Source organism: Cariama cristata, unplaced genomic scaffold (assembly GCF_000690535.1).
Source record: "Cariama cristata isolate BGI_N322 unplaced genomic scaffold, ASM69053v1 scaffold14782, whole genome shotgun sequence".
Taxonomy (NCBI): Eukaryota; Metazoa; Chordata; class Aves; order Cariamiformes; family Cariamidae; genus Cariama; species Cariama cristata.
In genome coordinates this window covers 35,645-50,023 of record NW_009605635.1, presented here as the reverse complement: position 1 = coordinate 50,023, position 14,379 = coordinate 35,645, and the positions used below count along the sequence as shown (strand labels likewise).

At 37.7% G+C, this 14,379-nt stretch overlaps 1 protein-coding gene across 1 annotated transcript in view; it reads left to right on the top strand.

Moving 5' to 3' along the window:
• Nucleotides 1-14,379, top strand: part of LOC104158414 (phosphorylase b kinase regulatory subunit beta-like) — a gene marked incomplete at its 5' end in the record, with an annotated part of 48,247 nt that overhangs the window by 22,126 nt on the left and 11,742 nt on the right. Inside the window, 11 exon segments of the mRNA XM_009696055.1 lie at nt 189-272; nt 734-838; nt 1,683-1,765; nt 1,846-1,936; nt 5,276-5,337; nt 5,426-5,588; nt 6,401-6,482; nt 9,069-9,126; nt 10,934-11,024; nt 12,438-12,552; nt 12,555-12,636. Of these exon segments, the coding sequence (XP_009694357.1) occupies nt 189-272; nt 734-838; nt 1,683-1,765; nt 1,846-1,936; nt 5,276-5,337; nt 5,426-5,588; nt 6,401-6,482; nt 9,069-9,126; nt 10,934-11,024; nt 12,438-12,552; nt 12,555-12,636 (1,016 nt within the window).

The following is a 14,379-nucleotide window of genomic DNA, read 5'->3' as shown; positions in this document are numbered from 1 at the left end:
TTTTGTATAAAAAGATTATAAAAAAAAAAGTGGGGGGGGGGGAACCCAATAGAAATAATGACCACATTTTATGAACCTTGCTTTCTAATTAAAGCAGAATGCACACAGCTGTCTATGTGAGACCCGCTGGGAGCAGAAGGCAGGCGTGTATCGAGGTTCCCCTCAGCTCTCACGATTCTTTCTCACAGGCTTTCTTCCATTTGGGAGTCAATGACAAACTGGGATTATCTGGAAGACCGGACAGGCCTATAGGATGCCTTGGAACATCAAAGGTTGTTGCAAGAAATGTTTATATTATTGTTATTGAAGTGTATTTCAGATAAACATTGAATTAGTCTCTGCATGATTTTAAATAGAATTGAAATGTAATTTTATTTTATGCATATATCTTAAAGTCCTTGTGCTGTATTTGCTATTATGACCGTGCATGCTCTGTCTTACTATTAAACTGTCCTGTGTTTCCTAGACATCCACGGGCAGTAACACTTGGCCAAAACAGGCTGAATGGTGCCGTGAACTGCTTTAACTGAAATAGAATGTAGATCTGCATACCTAATAAAAACCAGAGTACCTAAATTAGATATGTAGGTTTTATCTTAAATAGTTTTTTTAATTCAACTGCTCTACATTGCTTATTACTTTGATAGTTTCAAAATACCTTTTTTTCTTTTCAGCTACTTCAGTGCTTCAAATATTTTAAAGAAAAGATTAATGGTGCTTTCTCTCTCAACAGATTTATCGAATACTAGGAAAGACTGTAGTTTGCTACTCGATCATTTTTGATCTAAGTGATTTCTACATGTCTCAAGATGTTATGATGTTGATTGACGACATTAAGGTATTTACCTGTAACTTTTCTTTTGAGAAACTGACAAAAACAGTCTGTAGAAGAATAATCTGTGAAGTTTGATAAAACAGAAGACTGAAAGAGGAACACTGTATGGTGTGTATTCTTGTAATATAAAAATAAACTTGCAGTTTACGCTGGGAAGTGTATTAAGATGAATATCCTGTCAGCCCAGTATGAGTTCTGGTGAGCGTCTGTATCTGACAAAAAACCTCACCCAACAGCAATTGGGAATGCCGTAGTGCAACAAGCAAATTATCGTGTATTTCTTTGGGAAAACAAGTGTTCTTGGCTGGAAAGAGGAACGAGGCTGGTGTGTTTAAGGGAAATACGAAAGCCTTACCTGGAGGAAGTATTACTGGGCTTTGCACAAGCGTTAAAACCTGCCTGCCTTCCCTGAGGCAGGCAGCAGTGCAAAGCTTACCTGCCAAGTCCCCGGTGCTTGAGCAGCTACTTGCAGTGCATAGAAGGTGGTGGCACTGGTTATTCCATGCTAGTGGCTGGGATTCAAGCCCTGCATTCCCATGTCTACTTCGAGGTCATCACACGTAGTTCAGTACACCGCACTCTGTCTAGTGGTTTAGTCTGTGAGCAATATATATATATGCTAGGAGTATTTTCAGAAAACTTGTGAAATGGCAGTGCTTAAAAGCAGCTTATATTCACTGAAAATCTGTTAGTGGTTTATTAGCTAAGGTGGGGTTTTTTTAAGCTGTTGGGGTTTTCAGAGTTGTTATTTTAAGGTAGCTCTTCTAATATCTTGTACTGTGTATTCTGGTACGTTGTACTTGTGGTGGGGGTTTTTTTGTGACTAAATTAATTATTTCTTACCTAGAATGCGCTGCAGTTCATTAAGCAGTATTGGAAAATGCATGGTCGTCCACTGTTTGTTGTACTTATCCGTGAAGACAACATAAGGTAGAGAGAGGTAAAAGCATCATTTGCAGTGTGGCGTTTTCCTAATTGCAAGACTAATGGAGTTTTCTTTCAAATTTCAGAGGGAGCAGATTCAACCCAGTATTAGATATGTTGGCAGACTTTAGGAAGGGAATTGTCGGAGGAGTGAAAGTTCATGTTGACAGAGTACAGGTATGAGGTTTTTCCTGAATGTTGTGTTCTTACCTCTTAGTGTTGGTACATGTGTTCTTACTACTTTTGTTTTTCATGTGACTTCCGAGTATTTCATTTCATATCGTAAAATCAAAGAGTCCAGAACCAAGACTTTTGGTACAGTTTTTGTTTTATCTCAAAAGAAAGATGGGTTTGTTTTCATTCCTTTTGATGAGTCTTTTGAAGATGATAACAGAGGATTTTCAGAAGGGAAGAGGGTTTTTTTATGTTCAGCTGTCTTGTGAAATTACCACCAAGGGATAAATCCACCATGTCAAGCATTGAGGGATTTCTTTTGATTAGATAATCAACAAGGGGAAAGAAAAAGGTGCTTCGCATATCTTAAAATTCTTACAAGAACTAAGATCTAGTTTTAACATCTTTCCTGTTTGAATGAATCCTAAAGCAGGAACATTTCTTCATTCAAATGTGAAAATTACTGAGTCAGGTGCTGGTTTTTAGATATGTGTATGTGCTAGTTAATCCTAGTTTACACCTACTGAAGAATGCTTATTTTTGTAAAAGAGGAGACCAAAGATACAGTTATAATTTCTTGTTCCCTACAAAATCATGAATCTGTAGAAGAGCTGGGTCATTTGTAAATTAAATACTCATAATGGTTTAAAATATCCTTGTAATCTTTCAAGTATTTATGTATTTCTACTGGTCACATGTAGGTCATGTTGTCTCTCCTGTTACTGTTTACTTTTCCTACAGCAAATGCCATTACTGTCCATGGAAAACCTTTCATGTGTCGACAGTGTTTGTTGTTGTTTTGGTTTGTTGTTTTTTTTTTAAGATTTAACTGCAATTACTTTCTTGCCTTGCATTTGGTTAAACTGATGTATTAACAGGCAAGAAATTTCTCAAATCTATGTAATCTGTCCTTATTTTAAGCACTACACTGTTACGGTCGTCAGGGAGTTAAGTTCCCCTTCCATACTCATTGACCTTCTGGATTCTTTTTTTTTAAAAAAAGTAATTAATTAGTAGTTTTAAAGTATTTAAGACCTTGACAGTCATTGGTCTTTGCTTTTTTTGTTATCCATTAAGAAGAGTACACGTTAAAACCACAAACAAATGTTTACTTGGCTTTAAGGCACCCTAAAAAAACCCAAAAACCTGCATGAGGTGTGACACTTTAAAATTGTACTGTGAGCTCCCCGAGGCTTCATCTGTTACCTACAGTCATGATTTACCACTGAAAATAGGTAAGATGTGGTGAAGTGATGTGCTGCCCGGCCACTGCCGGTACGTGGCAGTCAGGTCCCCTCTTCCCTGCGAGGCAGGGAGGAAGGCAGGGAGCCAGCGGCCGAACCACCCGGGCAGGAAGGAGAGAGGGGAGGCAGGGAGGGAGGATTGCTGGTCCTCTGGCTCAGCCTGCCTTCTGGTGCCAGATGAAGGTAGCAGTTACTGAATTACTGATGACAGGTCCAGCCCGGGCAATTTCTGCCTTCCCAGGTTTGTCTTTGGTCATTGTCCCTGCTTCAATTCTGCTGATGAATTTTATGTCTAACTGTGCTGTAACCCAAAGCGATAGAATGATCAGGTTTGAAAACAAAGCAAAACCAGATTTGGTTAGCAACACTTAATATTGCAGAAGGGAAGACCTGATAACTTTTGTACGTGGACAGTGGGTCAAATCACGTGCAGAAATCACTTCCAGTGGATCTGCCGTTGAGAGAATCATTGGTGTACAGGGCCTTAACACAACTTCATTAAACACAGTTACATACTTGCTCAAGCTCCCTGTAGATTTATGAATTAAATCTATTTTTAAAAAAACCCACAAGAACGCCTTAGACTTTTTCCAGAGATAAATTCCTACTGCAGCCATAAATACAATGTACCAACTTCCCCATATGTCAGTACAACATGTTTAATTATGTTGCAGCATATTAATTGTTAAGATTTAATTCCTGTTATGGCATTAAGCTAAGGTTCTAAAAACTGGTTTGGGTTAAGTGGAAATTGTCTTGCATCTCATCTTCTTAATGTCCCTTTCCCTTTTGCAGCTTTCCAAAGCCTTTATGTCTTTCTTTTTTACCCTTTTTTGTAAATGAATGGTAGATGTTGGTGATCAGTGCATTTACTGGGGGACTGTGCTGTGCTTTGTCCATCAGTCCAGCTATGCTCTCTCATTCTGTTTTGGGAACAGCCTTATTTCATTATGGGAGAGGATTTGGGACAAGGGATGCATCTAATTTGTGGTGTTCTCTTAAATGACTCATCTATTCCAACAAAATATATATTGAACCTTTGTGAATTGTATTCAGCTGCTTCATTTGCATACATGTATGTAAATGTGCCTTGAGACACACTGTGTCTCTCTAATTAGGTAAATGCTCTTTTTGCTTGTAAAATACACAAAATGTAATTTCATTTAAAAATGGGTATGCTTAGCAGACTTGTAGCTCTCATCCAATTTTCACCTTCATTGTCATCATGTGTTCAAGCAGATATGCAAGTCAAAGAATGAATGACACTAACAATAAAAGAAAAGTTTGGTTTTTTTATATTCAGTCATCTCACAGTATAACAGATCAATATTTTACTGCAACTTGTGTATAATGAAAATAGAATTTAGAATTTCACAATACACACTTCGATTTATTTAGCTAATGAGAACCATCAAAAAACAGTCTTAAAAATGCTGTAGTACAATATGTTTCCTCTGGAGGTATAGAAATGGGGAATTCATATAGATTTGGAGTGAATGAATTGTACTGACAACATCAGATAAATGGAACATTGAATTTCAGGTCTGTAATATTCCGAGACAGAAGTATTTGTAAGCTGCATTTGATGTGCAAACTTAGGGCAGGCATGCTTGGACTAAGGACTGACTACGGAGCAGGAAATGCTGTTGTGTCATGTTTTCCTGTAACATCACCGAGACTGACAGGAAAGCTACCCATCCTTCAGCGACCCCTGAAGCAGTGAGTGCTGTGATCCAGAACACGCACATGTATGATGCAGGACTGAGCAATGCAAATCCTTGATGTCAGGTGTTTTCATCAGACCTGTTCTCTGGGCGAGGCTGGACATTGCTTGCTTAAGCTGGACATTGCAGGCAAAAGAACAGCAGAATGCCAGCAAAAAAGAGACAGCAGCCTTGAGAGACTTCTGCTGTCTTAAGCAAGATCTTAAGACAGAGGAAAAATACCCTGAAAGTGTAAAGATATTTGGAACTGTAGATAAAGAAACTACTTTCTCAATGGAAACTACCAGCAACATATTGAGATCAAAAGACAAGTACATAGTTACGTACGTTTCTGCATCTTTTTTGATTTTTTTTTTCCAATTTTTTCATTTCAGACATTAATATCTGGAGCACTTGTTGAACAACTTGACTTCTTAAGAATCACTGAAACAGAAGAGTAAGGCTATGTGTGAATAATAATCGTGAAGTATTTGATAATAAAAATATTTTCTGAACTATGAAGAAATGATGTACTTATTTTTCAGGGCTCCTGTATTTAAGAGTTTGGAGGAGTTGGATCTTCCAAAACATTCAAAAGTCAAGAGACAGTCTAGTACTCCAAATGCTTCTGAACTTGAGCAGCAACCAGATGTCAATATTAATGATTGGAAAAACAAGTCAACATATGAGATCTTGCAGAAGCTTAATGTAAGAAAACTTGATACAGTGTAACTTCATTCTCATAAAATAAGAAATTATGTGCTGCTATTCTTTTTAACAGCAGCCTACTTAAATCAACATGATTAGTGTCATGGTTCAATGTTAATAATATTGCTAGTAGCATAAAATGTCTGATGTTCCTCTTCATACTTGGGGAATTTTCCCCTTGACAGTCCTTTATCGTAACATCACAGAACTTTCTGGCCCTTCCTGCTGTAACTGTTGGCTTCCCTTTCTCCCAGCTACCCAAATCTTCTTCTGATAATAAATGACCATCTAGAAGGGGATCCATTTGTCATGTGTCTTATGAATAGATATTCTATTGCTAGACTAAAATTCGAAAGACTTCACTCTGATAGACTGGTAACTTCTTAATGATACCAAGGGAAAGTTCCAATCTGGCATTTTTTCCTGTATCTGGAAGAAAACCATCAGTGACTGTTTCTAGATCCACTGTTCAATAGGAACACACGATGTATTCCACTTGGTTCTCTATGTCATTACAAGTATTATTGCTGTAAATGAAAATCAGGAAACTTTTCTGACGCCAAATTATTACAACTTAATTTGAACCATGGAGAAGCCTCTGCAAGCAGCAGTGAGAAGGATTACAGCATACATAGGGTACGAAATAGTTGTGATGTCCCCCTACAAACAAGATTTGTACACTTTTTTTAATTAAAAAAGAAAAAAAGGCCCTTTGGTTTCACTTGAAGTTTTTAATAGCTCTTCTGGTTTTGCTTCACTGAAAACCTGAAGGCTATTGTGGTTATGTTGTTGCCTTTTTTTTTTTTTTTAAGGACTGCAATTGCTTAGCAAGTCAAGCATTACTCTCGAGTATATTGCTTAAAAGGGAAGGACCGAATTTTATCACCAAGGAAGGTAAGAGCTTCTTTCATTTGACTATTCTGAGTATTTCAGAGAGCAGCTGTGTGTTTAGTTGTAATGAACATGAAGAATGGCCATACATGCAAGCAGTTGTGTAGCTATTTTCTTGGCCATTTAAAGCAATTTCTGCATTAAATGGGACATGCAAATTCATAGTGTGGTGGGGAATGAGCTGCTAAATATATGAACTCTTTTAGATTGTTTGTAGGCTGGTGCTGTATCTGCTTGTAATTTTGAACAGAGCTATAAAAAATAGGGGATTTGACCTTGTCTGGAAAACTGAAACTAAAGACAAGTTTGTATGTGTATAAGTCTGAAATGTGAGAGTCTTTATACTGAATTTTTATTTTACTTTTATGTAATCAGACTTTAATTCAATATATCTATGAAGCTTACTCTGATTTTTGTTTTACGGCTTTGTATTAGAGCACAGGATTTAAATTAATGTAAAATAATTCAGAAGAGGCTACCGAAGCTTGTGGCTTTTGTGCTGCAAGGTTTGGTGGGCTTTTTTTTTCCCCGAAGACTGCTTATTAGCTGCCTTTGTATATATGAATACTCCTCAGAAAAGAGGAATGTTAAAATCAAATAATATTCTCTTAGTTATTCATCAAGCAGTGTAACTTACCACCTCATGTTACAGAGCCCTGTGTCATCATTTTGATAGAAGACAGCTGGTTCTTGTGATCAAGAGCTGTCATTTTTACATAAATATACAGTATATCGATATTGTTGGAATATTGTCATGGAAAACAATGTAAAGTAGAATAAAATTCATTGGCTGATACACAGTGCCTTGTTGAAATACAATGTGAATCCAAAGTCATGGTTGGAATCTGAGCGTTAGGCACGTGTAGCCTCCGAAGCAGGCTTTTTCGCCACTGTTACCCGTGCTGTTGTCGGGCTTTGAGAGCCTCAGTAGCTGTCTTTAGTCCTTTTTAGGTTGTGCCCTTCTGTGAGCACCCAGCATAACCACTTTTGATCATTAGATCATGATGATGAAATTAAAAACTTTTGAAAACATTTAGGTCAAAAAAAAAAAAGTATTGTTGTGCCTCTGACTGCTCAGAGGTAAGTTGTATAGACCTTTTTGTGCCATCCCATATGAAATAGTACATGATCATAACCTTTTTAATATGCACCTTGCATTAAACAGTCTGAGTCACTGACTAAAAGTTCCTGTCCTCCTACGACTGGAGATTACTGAGACTGACATTAAATAATCACACAATCAATAAAACATAAATCTAAAAATAAAAGCTGAAGAACCTTGGGTGCTCCAGCTGACAGGCACAGGATACGATTTTCTGAGTCAACTTCCACCACTGTTGTTGTTACAGATGAACTTACTGTTCACCACTAAGTGCCTGGCATGAAAAGCACTGCCAGTCCATCTGAGAATTTAAAATCTAGAAGCTAAACGAAGTCTGAATAATGGAATGTTTGTCACAGCTTTTACCTTTAACATAATGGTCCCCACTTGACCCCTGCACAGTTTAAGAGATGTCAGTATAGCAAGTTGATGCACTATGATCAGCAATGGGCTGACAAAAGAAAGGTATCTATTGTTTTGATTAATTATATTAATGTACTTCATGCCTTCCCTCAGTCCTGGACTACCTCCTTTGACTTAGTAGCAGCGCTCTTCCCATTTCCTGCTCTCTCTTTTTTAGGTCATGTCTGTACAGCACAATGCTACTTTAATACGTTAAGACTTCACAAAATGTTCTCTTTGGTTTTGGCACACAGAAAATCAGCTTGGAGAAGGAGAGCAGTAAATCAGCAATATAATGTCTTATGTATCTGTCCAATATCCTCTGTCGTACTTTGCAACAGCGCTATTTAGCTTCACAAGAGCAGCGCTGTAACGCACCCGATCGCCAAAGCTAGCTCACACAGTCCCTTTGGGATCTTTGTGGGCACCTTATGGCGGTTTTTCAGGGCAGAGCTGCCAAGCGGTGAAAGATTCTCTCTTTCACACTCTCCCAACTTCCTGTAAAATCAAAGTCTCACATCCCACACAATTAACCGGGGGATCTATTGTTCATATACAAAGTTGAAAACAGCGGCTGTCTTGGATATCAGCAATTGCTAACTTTGTCCAAACATGACACCACTTCAGTGAGCTACAGGGTCAAGCACAAGACTTCCCTGTTCTTTCCTGTAGGTTTTAGCTCAACAAAGAGGCAAGACAGTGGAGAGAGGATCTACATCCTGTATCCAAAACATAATCTGCAGTTTGCAGATGTACCTTACGATGGGGATGTACATTGATAGCCCAAATCTCTATGTAGATTCACTTTCCCCAACCTATTGCAAGAATAGGTGATATTTTAGGTCTCTCTATAGCATGAGCAGCAAGTTTAACTTGGCTTCTTGCATAACATACAACTGGGTGACAGGGGATTTGATGGCATCTAAATTTTAGATGTTAAGCACAACAGGCAAGTGTTTTACTAAAGCTGATTCAGAATTAACTGATCTCAAAATTTACCTTACTACTATTAAATGAAAACCTGTGCATCTTTTTTGCTTGTGTTTTGTGGTTTGTTTTGGTTTTGTTTTTGTAAATGCATTTAGGTACTGTTGCTGAGCATCTTGAAAGAATCTATAGACGAGCTGGCAGCAAAAAGCTCTGGTTTGTATACATTTATCATGTTCCTTTTGTTTTACACTATTTCTTTTCCCCCTAATGTGTTTATAGAGAGTAAAGCTGGATCCTTACGCACTTAAAGGAGGGGGGGTGGGGGTGAGGACAGATTTAACTGACAAAATTGTATTGGTTCATGGCAGCTGAAGATCTGGTCTATAATGCTTTAACAAAAATTAAGTATTTTCTTACTGTTATCTTTTAAAACATAAAAGAGTAATAAGCTGGTTTTGCTATAAGTGCTATTGCCAATGTACGGTTCTCATTAAACTCAAATAATAAGAAAATACTACTAATTTTCTTATTTCCTACAGGACATGATAAAATATTATCACTAATTTTCTGTAGCAAGGCTGGTGATCAAATATAAATCAGTTAAGTTGATACACTTACACAGTTTGTTTATTGCCCCCAAATAATTTGCTTTGAGCCTGACTTTGTCACAATAACTTTAAAAGGTTTCAGCAAATAGGTTGGTATTTACATGTCATTTATTAATTTCTTTGCCCTGAAGCTCAGTAGAAATTTCATTTCTTTTTATTGAAGAGAGGAGTTGAGCCTGTCCTGAATTCTGTTCTGTCACTCTGTAACTACTCCTAACAGATGAGTCTGTAAATATAAAAACTGTTCTTCATTTTTCATTTTAGTCTGTTCAAACAGTTAAATGGGCCTTTGCCAATAATAAGGTAGATCCAAAATACCTTGGTGGTATTTTTTGTAAAAAATAAAAATCGAAAGTATTTTTAGAAACAAAATATGTAAACTGTTTTTCATTTCTCTTCCCGATTGCCATGTGACATACATATAGGTTGGTGTTGCGCTACAGTGCTGCATTTGCACAGAAATTTTCTTCTTCTATAGCCCCACATATTACTACTTTACTGGTACATGGGAAACAGGTAAAGTGCCCAGAAGTCTGAAATGGAGCTCTGTGAGATTTGGGTTTTTTGTGGGGTTGTTTGGTTTTTTTTCTTTTTTTTGCTTATTTGCATTTTGATAGTATCAGCTAATGCATTTTTGAAATGCTTTGCTCTTGATCTTAAGAAGTGTGTAGCAGTTTTCACAGGAATCAACATCAACTGTTTGAATTTTTTACTAACACTGTAGAATATTAAAACTCGTTCATTATCTTAGTGGATAAATGATTCTCAGTAGCCTCAAAGCCTGTGCTAGAAAAGCTCAAATATAAGTCTATTAGGTTTGTATTTTGTCAGGAAATCATTATTAAAAGTATTTGTATCTTTAACCGTCAACTGGATATATGAAAAATGTTTTTTGTAGAAGTTACAGCTAGTTTTTAACCTAGCAGTTTACACAGGTCTCTTCTTTTCATACTTCACATGCAAAATATTACCTCAGCATGGAAAACAAAACAAAGCCTTGGTGTTATGTGTTGTACTTTCTCTTGCAAAATCTTTCTAACTCTTCCTTAAATAGACTAAAAAATTATCAGGGTTATCTTGCAAAATGATGAAAATGTCACAAAAGAGAAGCGGGCATCTCTTACCTGTCTGTTTTCAAGATGATGCTGAGAAAAGAACGACAAGCTTTTTATGGAGCTGGTAGTTTCATGAGTTCTAACTAAATTTATTTTTGATCCATTAACCTGTATATAGACTGAAAAAATGAAAATCCATAGAAGACTACATAAAATCTGATCCAAATCTTGCTTTATAAGTTATGTATTTACCGAGTTAGTTTTGAGATCTCTGCTGTGGCAGTCTTCAAACTTATATATGAATTCATTAAACTACCTTTTGGTATGTAGTGGGATTGCTCTGTTTTCTGTCCTCAGGTCTGTTGTGCGCTTCGCAGCAAGTCTTTTAGGTAAACTAGTGGACAGCCTTGCACCATCTATTACTAATGTTTTAGTGCAGGGCAAGCAGGTAAGTCTTTACTCCTCAGAAACGTATTAAGGAATGATAACAGAGAAACTAAATAAATGGGCTTTTTAATTCTGAAAGCATCTAATGCTTCTTTTAAAAGTACCCAATGGCTTAAAAAAATCCTTACTGAAGAAGAAAAATCCAGAGAAAATAAAGATATATTTAGTACTTGCATATACTATGGGCTAATAAATTTACTTTTATTTAATGACAGAACAATCCTGAAACGACAGTTCAGTGTCTAGGTAAGAAGGGAAGAGGCATGACTTACAAAACTCCTTAGATTTTATAAGTATGTGCTCTTACCGCACAAATGTAGATGGAGTCAAGTAATAAAGCTTCTTTTTAAGACTTACTTAATGAACATGTCCCTGCCCATGGCAGGGGAGGTTGGAACTAGATGATCTTTAAGGTCCCTTCCAAACAAACTGTTCTGTGATATGATTCTATGTAGCCTCTCTCTCTCTCTCTGTAATTGAGCATAAGACAACAGACAGGTGGCAGCTGAGCAAAAAGTCTTTCAGGATTTTAGTTTCCTGTTCCAAACGAAGCTTAATCATCAGTGTTTCTTCCTTTCCGAAGGAGGACTTTTTTTCTCTCCCAGCACAGTAATTTTTAATTAAGTTCATGAAGAGCTGTTTCCAAATAATAGTAATTTATTCCAAAAATACATAATATTCAAATATGTGTATGCGTATACTTACCTATATGCAATGCTATTATGACAGATTTGTCTTTGTCTTACTCCAGACTGAGGTCTGGGTACGTGCTTCTGGTGCTACAGTGCTATAGAGGAAGTTGCACCTGCATGCAGCATGATTTGTAGCTGTTTATTTTCAACTTTTTAACCTAACTTGCCTTCATTGATCCCTTTACAATAATGATCTTTATTGTAGGAGAAAAATTAGTGTTGCGGTGTTTTACTGACAGTAGATTAAAAGCAAATCAGAATTTTAACGAAATTACTTTTTTTTTGGTTAAACAATCCAGTACCAGCAATGTATTTTCTTAAAGGCTGTAACTTTTAGGATGCTATTAGAAATAAGAAAACAAAACTATGGATTTAATTCTGAATTTTCAGTGAGCTCCACAGATGAAATGACAGAAATGAAAGACTATCTAAACCTAGAGTACAGTTGTGACTATACAGCCAGTTTTGAAACCAAAGCAGTGGTCTTGTATTTTCATTTGGAAAAATATATTCCATATTTACTGTGGTCTTTAGTGAATTTTATTATTTTAATAGCATCCAACTAACAGTATTAACAAGCGTCAGTCATTGACATAAAATTATTTTTGTATTGTGAAATTTTTAACAAGAAAAGCAGAGTTCATTAAGTTTCATTTCTGAATTGCTTCTACAGTGCTTTTACTCCTGTCCATATCTTCTGAATTGTTTTCAATATACCGTAGGTGACACTTGGAGCTTTTGGCCAAGATGAAGAAGTTATTTCTAATCCCTTATCCCCAGGAGTGATTAAGAACATCATTTATGAAAAATGTCATTTACAAGATGAGAGAGAAGCCGTTAGCAGGAACTCGTCATACATATTGGCTGGATCATCTCAAATTCACCTGAACTTTTCAGTGGCATGCTGCAGATACGGATTGGGTCAGTAAAATATCTATTGTTGTTCTTACTATGAGTATTGCAGGGGAACATATATACTTCAACAGAGATTGTTGCTACATTGCAAAAATGGTTTATGCAAGATGATGCAGCAAAACTTGTGTATTTCCATTTCACATCTCTAGGAAGCCCGCTTTAGATTAGCGTGCCAAAAATGGGTACACAACCAATCTCAAATTTGCCAGTCAACAGCATAAAGTGGAGGAGGGGCAGTCCTTGTAATAGCCCATTTGAAGCTTTCCTACAGCTAATACAGTGAACTAACTATAGGATTTTTCAAAGCTTGATCCCCATCATGTTAGGGCTTTAAAACCAAAAAAGCGTAGTGGGTTTAGATGAATTCTGTATGGCAAATGCGCAGCAGCAGGTGTGCTGCCTCCCGGTCACCCTGTACTGCCGGCAGCCAACAGGCAGAATGTTCTGCCGGGCTTACCTTGTGGCCAAGGAGGCAGTGACCAACTGGCTAAGCAGAGCAGGGATAGCCTGGCATAGACATGGTGAGTTAGCAATGCAGTGGGTTGAAGGGTTCTGTTTTAGATTGCAACTGGCCTCATACCTGAAATAATAAAGTATGCACTCGAGTGTATCAGTGGTGCTCCTGAGACAGTTTCCTACCTGGCAGCACACATACAGCATGCTGGGTGCCACCCAGAGCTTCCCAGTTGCAGAGCAGATACAAAGTCTGCTCATAGTTTGCTGTCTGTGCATGGGCAGCAAGGCAATCTCTACAGAAATCTTTTTATCATGTACGGGTGTGCTGCGCATGCTTAAGGCTGGTAACCAGCACAAGTTTCATTACTGGTAAACATGCGATGTGGACAGAGCGTCCCAGAAGCATAATGGATCACAGCAAACCAAAGGCTGGTTCTTCCTTTACAGTGCCCCACAGGTAATGCAGATGCACGCAGGCTGTGCTGCTGCCTACCCACCTCTGAGGCAGGTTAGAGGGACACGGCCGGAGGCAAGGGATGTACTGTACTGCCAGGGAGGGAGGAATCAAGAGGTAGAGAGAGGACAGTAAGAGCTTTTACTGTCAGAGACTTTCAGGACTTGAGGAAGGAGGGAAAAGTGCAGTCTAGGATTAAAGCTCCTGGATGAGGCCTTTAAAAGCTTTCTGCTCACTTGAGCAGTCACCTATATCATGTAGGTTTGAGGCAAATGGGTAAAGGGGTAGAGACAGCACAAATGCCATAATCTAGGAAGGATGCAGCATGAATTTGATTCCCTTCTGAAACCACACAGCTCTTCTCCAGGTCAAAATATGCTTCTGGTTGCATTCTCTGGTTTCTAGTAAGTGCTCAGCTCATAATACAGTCTTGTCTAAATCAGTCTTAAAGTCTGGCAACCATGAGCAACGAATCTCTTGAAAACAGTGTTTCAAGGTACTTAAACTATTTCTTTTCAGAGTTTCAGGAAAATAATCTGCCTAAAAAGATAGCTTGTTCTTTTAGAGTGTGGTCTGTAATGGGGACTGTAATAAAAGCCTTCTGCAGTTCAAATGCATTTACTATTACAGCTTTTCCTAAAATGTTTTGAGGCACCAAGATATACGTCTGATACTTAGTGAATCTGAATATCCAATAGCTGGCATAACAAAGACATTGTTCAAGGGCAGTTCTCTACATAAAAATACTTAACTGCCATGGTGAAGAAAAAGAAAAATGTCTTTTTGTTCTTCAAAAAGCCCCCCAAACAACCCCCCCAGCTGAACTGTATCCCTGTTAC